Source organism: Ovis aries, chromosome 12 (assembly GCF_016772045.2).
Source record: "Ovis aries strain OAR_USU_Benz2616 breed Rambouillet chromosome 12, ARS-UI_Ramb_v3.0, whole genome shotgun sequence".
In the NCBI taxonomy this organism is placed as follows: Eukaryota; Metazoa; Chordata; class Mammalia; order Artiodactyla; family Bovidae; genus Ovis; species Ovis aries.
Genome location: NC_056065.1, coordinates 80321094 through 80327031, shown reverse-complemented (window position 1 = coordinate 80327031; position 5938 = coordinate 80321094). Strand labels below are relative to the sequence as shown.

The 5938-nt window shown below is 67.9% G+C and overlaps 1 protein-coding gene across 1 annotated transcript; it reads right to left on the bottom strand.

The window, feature by feature from the left end:
- Positions 1-781: 781 nt before the first annotated feature.
- Positions 782-5509, bottom strand: TNNT2 (troponin T2, cardiac type). The gene is made up of 8 exons (XM_060396789.1): positions 5442-5509; positions 5068-5100; positions 4084-4117; positions 2979-3039; positions 2640-2756; positions 2149-2226; positions 1100-1833; positions 782-892 (listed from the first exon to the last, which is right to left on the bottom strand). The coding sequence occupies exons 4-7, from the start codon at positions 3030-3032 to the stop codon at positions 1426-1428; spliced, it is 657 nt and encodes a 218-aa protein (XP_060252772.1). The 5' UTR covers positions 3033-3039; positions 4084-4117; positions 5068-5100; positions 5442-5509; the 3' UTR covers positions 782-892; positions 1100-1425.
- Positions 5510-5938: the final 429 nt, after the last annotated feature.

Genomic DNA, 5938 nt, shown 5'->3' with positions numbered 1-5938 from the left:
ACGGCGAAGATCAGCCCAGTCGCCCCTGGCCCCGCCCACCTCCCCAGGCCCCGCCCACCTCCCCAGGTCCTCCCGCCTGAGACCGCCCTGCCTCTCCCAGGACCCACGCTGGGCCCCAAGTGAGCATGGGGGAGCGAAGGGGCCGAATCGCTGGTGTGCCCCTGACTCCACAGGAGGCCCGGCTTGTACAATGGTCCTCCCGGTGGACTCAGGGCGCTGAGCTGCTGCCTCAGGCCAGAAGTGGGGGCCCTCAGGGCCGGGACCCTGGGAAGTGTCTGCTCAGCCCCAGTAACCCTCAGGCTCCAGCAGCACCAGCCCCGGCAAGGGTGGGGAGCACCACCTGACCGGCCCGGGGGGATGGGGGACCGAGGCCGCCGGCGGGGGCGGGGCGCGGGGGCAGCTGCTCGCCTCGTATTTCTGCTGCTTGAACTTCTCCTGCAGGTCGAACTTCTCCGCCTCCAGGTCGTAGATGCTCTGCCAGAGCTCCCGGGCCTTCTCCCTGCGCAGGCCGGCAAGAGAGGTGGGCGGCAAGAAGGCCCCCACCCGCCTGCATCCGGATCCTGACCCCTGGCCCTGCCCTCCCTCGCCCCCAGGCCCCGCACCCTGGCTTGGCCTTAGGGCGTGGAGCTGGGGCGCCCCAGCGGGAAGGAGAGGGAGCCGAGCACCGCCTGCCAAGAAGCCCCAGGCCAGCCCCCCGAAGCCCCCACAGGAAAGTGGGGCGGCAGCGCCCGGTGACGGGAGGCGGGGCGCCCTCCGGAGGTGCAGCCCCGCCGGCAGCCCACCTCAGCTGGTCTTCGTTTAGGTGGTCGATGGCCAGCACCTTCCTCCGCTCAGCCAGAATCTTCTTCTTCTTCTCCCGCTCTGTCTGTCTCTTCCCACTTTTACGCTCTGTCTGGAGAGAGTAAGAAGCGGGGGAGGGGCTAGAGAGGCCCTGCCTTCCCCGCACCCCCAGGCCCGGCAGGGAGACAGGCCCACCTGCAGCACCACCTCCCTGCTGCACACCCAGGCCAGCAACGCCCGGCCTCCCCGCCTTCCAGCCCAGCACCTTGCCCTCCCCAGGCTCCCCAAAGGAGAGAAGGACCTGAGAACCGGAACCTACCTGGGCCTGCACAGCGGGACAGCGGGAGAAGAGCCCAGAGAAAGCCAGGAGAGGCGACAGACAGAGGGAGGGGCAGGAACACAGTGGAGACACGGAGGAGAGGCGTCAGCTGCCTCGGGGAGCCAGCTGCTGGACCCGCGTGCAGGCCGGGGCAGGGCCGACTGCCAGCAGGGCCCTGCTTGAGGACCAGGAGGCAGGGCCTGGGGGCTGGCCAGGTCCACAGCACAGAGAGTTCTGCTCCCCCTTCCCCCCTCCAGGAATGGGGGGCACCACACTAGGCCCTGGGATGGGCCCTAGGAGGAAACCAGCCTGCATCCAGGCAGCACTCAGCTGCTTTCCAGGGTAGCCCGTCTGACCATCTCAGAGCAGGCCACCCTACAAATGGAGAGACAGCCTCCAGGCTGCGGGAGGCCACACCAGGCAGACCAGAGATGGGGCTTCGGGCCTGCCAGCTGCACCAGCCACCAGGGAAGAGCGCTCGTGCTCTGGAGCCCCCGGCCCGGGGGAAGAGCCAGCCAGGGAGAGCCAGGCTCGGGGTCTGCGTGTGAGAACGCGGTCTCCCAGAGGTGGCTGGGCATTTCTCTCCCGGGACCCCCGCAAGAGGAGGAGCCCGAGGCCCCCACCTTCTGGATGTAGCCTCCGAAGTGCATCATGTTGGACAGAGCCTTCTTCTTGCGCGCCTCGTCCTCCGCCTTCCGGCGGCTCTCCTCCTCCTCTCGGCGGGCGCGCTCCTCCTGGTTCCCGCGGGGGGAGAATGGGTTACACTGGGGGCCAGACGCCCTGAGTCTGGGCCAGCACTGAGGGCGCCCGGCACAGGCTTGGCGCTGGCGGTGCCGGCGGGAGGAGAGGGGCTGAACAGAGGGGCTCGGGTTCCCGAGGGCCTGCTCCCCTCCAGCAGCGCAGGCGGGGGCTGCGGGGCTCGGCTCCCCGGGGCGTGCTGCGGAGGGATGGGGCGTCTCCTTAGACACTCCGGGAATCTCTGTCTCCTCCGCAGTCGGAGCCGGGACCGCGACCCTGGGCCCCGCCGACGGAGGCCGGCGGCCACTCACCGCCAGGCGCGCCTGCCGCTCCTTCTCGCGCTCCGTGCGGATGCGCTGCTGCTCAGCGCGTTCTGCCCGCCGCTTCTCCTGCGGGGGGGTGGGGGGCCGCAAGGCTGCGGTCACTCGGGACGGACCTCAGCCCCTAGAGAGGACCCGACGGCCTTCGCCGCGGCCTCTGAGTGCCCGCCGGCCCCGGCCCCGCCGGGTGGACGCCACCCTGTGCGGGGAGGTAGAGGCCAAGCCCTGTGGAGCAGGAACGGGGCGGGGCGGAGAGGCTAGAGGGTGGAGGAGAGAGGATCCAGGCTCGGGGGAACCGCCTGGGCTCTGGGGCATCTGCCCTCCATCACTGGGGCGGAGTTGTGCCCAGGGTGCGGGGGATGGGGGCGGGGATGCCGACTCCGCTCCGCCCTGGGGTGTCGGGGAGGGAAGAGAGCGCGGGGCAGGGCCCTGGGGGCTCCTGCTGGACCCCCTCCCAGCGGCCCAGAGGGCGCGACACCCACTATCCTGTCTTTGAGGGAGACCAGCTCCTCCTCCTCCTTCTTGCGGTTCTCGAAATGCGCCTCGATCAGCGTCTGCAGCTCGTTGAGGTCCTTCTCCATACGCTTCCGGTGAATGTCCTGGCGGGGGCGGGGGGGGGGGGGGGGCGGCACTCAGAGGCGACCGCACCCGCAGGGCAGCAGCGAAGCCTTGGGGTTGTGGGACCGACTGGGGCTGAGCCCAGGGTGTTGTCGGACAGGGCGCCCCTCCCCGCGTGTCCTCCCCCAAGCGTGGCGGGGTTGGGGGCGTGGGCCTGAGGTCTTTAGTGAGGTGGGGGCTGCCCTCCTTGAGCTCTCACTCACATCGAAGTCCACCCTCTCTCCATCAGGGATCTTGGGCGGCACCAAGTTGGGCATGAAGGGCCTGGTGGGCAGAAGGAGGGGTGAGCACCAAGCCCTCCCTGCCCAGAGGGGCTGCGGTACGAGGATGGGCAGGTCCCCCTCTTCCCTACAGAAAGGCCGAGACCCAGCCACCCATGCGTTGATACCAGCTCGGTGCCCACCGCGGGCCCCCACGCCCACTCGGGACTGGGGCGCCTACAGTGGCCTCATGTATCCTCACAGTTACCTGGAGTGGAAACCACTCATCTCGTTCAGGAAGACAGAGGCTCAGAGACATAAGGCTTTGCTCAAAAGCATGCAGCCAGGAAGTAGAGAGGCTTGGCTTTGCACCCTGGCTGACCCACACTCCTGGCCCCGACCCCAGGGGCCGGGGAGGCGGCAGTCGGCCTCACACGCCTCACCCACTCGCCGTGGGACTCCAGGCCAGGACGCTGAGCCCCACTTTCCTGTCTGCCCTCGGGTGTGGGGCTCTGACACGGCAGTGTTTGCTCCAATGAGGGGCTTGGATTGCGGCTGGGCTGCTTCTGGAGTGTCTCCTGGACTGCGTGCTGAGGCACCAGATGGCAGGGTTGGCATTTCCAAAGCCCCACACCCCTCTGCACCCAGAGCTCCCACATGTGTCCTGTGTGGCCCCGAGTTGCCTTGTGTGGCCCTTTGTGACCCTCTGAAGCCACGTGCCTAGACTGACATGCTTCCGCTGCTTGGCTCCAAATTGTCTTCCCCCAGGTTCTCCCCCAGCCACCAAGGACAGTGTCCCAGCTCTCCTGAGGGTCGGACAGGGTGCTGCCCAGGCCCATGGCTGGCCTTTCCTTCCCCTCTAGGTGGCCATAGTGCTGACTGTAGCAGGGCACGGCACTGGTGATGGCGTGTGGGCGGTTTTCAGCCGCCCCATCCCCCTACCCCCACACACCCAGCAGACTCTTATGCGGTACACAACCTACGCGGGTGCACATGGCGGCCTGCGCCTGCCGCACCCCAGCCTGCGCCCACGGGGCCGCGTACACTCCAGCCCCATCCCGAGGGCTCTCTCTCACAGGCCGTCTCCTCCCAGGGCCTCACCACTCACCTGGGCTTGGGCTTGGACTCCTCCACCGGGCCATCTGGAGAGGAGGAAAGCACATGAACTTGGGGCCGGGAGGCCTGGATCTGGCCCCACTGTGCCCCTGGTAAGCTGGCACCCATGAGCCTCCGTTTGCCCTTCACCAGTGATTCCTTCCTGTCCCGGGATTGCAGGAGCAACCAGAGCACTAAGCTGCAGGGCTGCAAACCCCAGGCTCCACTCAGGGCTGATGCTCAGGGGGTCTCGGGGACACAAGTGCACACATCGCTCTGACTCAGCAGTGCCTGCCACACAGGGAGGAGGGGTCGGGGACACGGTCCTGAGGTCCTGGCCCCAGAGTCCCTGCCTAAGTCTCTGCCTCTGCAGCCGCCCCCCCAGACCTGAGGCGGCTCAGGACCAGGAAGCTGATGGGTGTGACTCCAAGCCCTTCCGGCTGTCTGCCTCCAGAGGTGTGACTCGGGCCACCTGGGCCCCTGTGAAGGCGTCAGGTCAACAGTGCCCACAGCAGTGACCTAGCCCATGGACCATCTGTGCCTGGGATCTCAGCCCCAGACACCCTACCCTCCAGTGGTTCACACAGGCTGCAAACCCTCATGGACAGACATGATGTGACCACTGCCCTAACCCAACCTAGCCCCCTCCCCCTGGGCACCCCCAAGGCACTGTCTCTGGAAGGAGGAACCCAACCTGCAGACACGCATGGTTCTGCTCCCAGGGTCTGCCCCTCCTCCCCCAGGGTCTCCGTCTCCTCCCCCAGGGTCTCCCCCTCCCCCGAGGATCTCCCCCTCCCCCCAGGGTCTCCCCCTCCCCCAGGGTCTCCCCCTCCCCCGAGGATCTCCCCCTCCCCCGAGGATCTCCCCCTCCCCCGAGGATCTCCCCCTCCCCCGAGGGTCTCCATCTCCTCCCCCCAGGGTCTCCCCCTCCCCCAGGGTCTCCCCGCAGCTGCAGGAGGGGCTGCCCCACCACATCCCAGTGGCCAGCGGGCCTCACCTTCAGCCTCTCTACCTTCCTCTTCTTCTCCATCTTCTAAACAGAACATGGAAAGGAGTCATGGTCCCGGTTCCAAGCTCCAGGCCCTGCCAGTAGCCCCCTGTCCCACCCATACATCCTCAGCCAAGGGGGCCCTGCAGGGCTCCAGGTCCAGGATCCGCCTGTGCACACCTGCCAGGGCCCAGACCCGCCTGGCCGAAGGAAGCAGGTGCAGCGTGTACTGACGAGGCTGAGCCCAGCCTGGACTGGGGGCTGCCCAGGCTGCAGAGCTCGGTCTAGGGGGCCTCCCCGCTGCCACAGGAGCGGCGCTGGGGCCCTTGCCGCCCCCAGCTCAGGCGGGCCCCCTTCCCCCCTCGCTCCGGGAGGGGCCTCACCTGCGGCACTGGGCTCCCCCGCCTCGGCCTCGCCTCCAGCCTCCTCTTCCACCGACTCCTCGTGCTCTGGAGAGGTGAACCAGACAGTGAGCAGGCCCGGTGCAGGGAGGTGTGGGGCCCAGTGACATCCAAGGTCCCAGTGAATGTGGGGGGCCCCGTGTGGCTGACAGGGGCTGCTCTGTTCTTGGTTTAAACCAGAAGCCGCAAACTGGGGCCCAACGGCCTGCAGATGTTTCTAGAATGTTCCTTGAGCAGTGGCCTCAGCAGGACGGGCGGCCACAAAGCCTGGAACGCTCCGTGTCTGCTCCTTCAGGGGAAGTCTGTGCCGGGTCCTCTCGTTTGAAACTAGCCTCTCTGGGGCTGAAGCTCCCTCTGCTCCTGGAGGTGCTGCTGAAGTGGGGCCGCCTCTGGGCCCCGTGTCTGACTCAGCCTCCCTCCCCAGCTCATTCTCTGACATCATGGCACAGGGTCAGGGTCCTCTCCTAGACTCAGGCCCC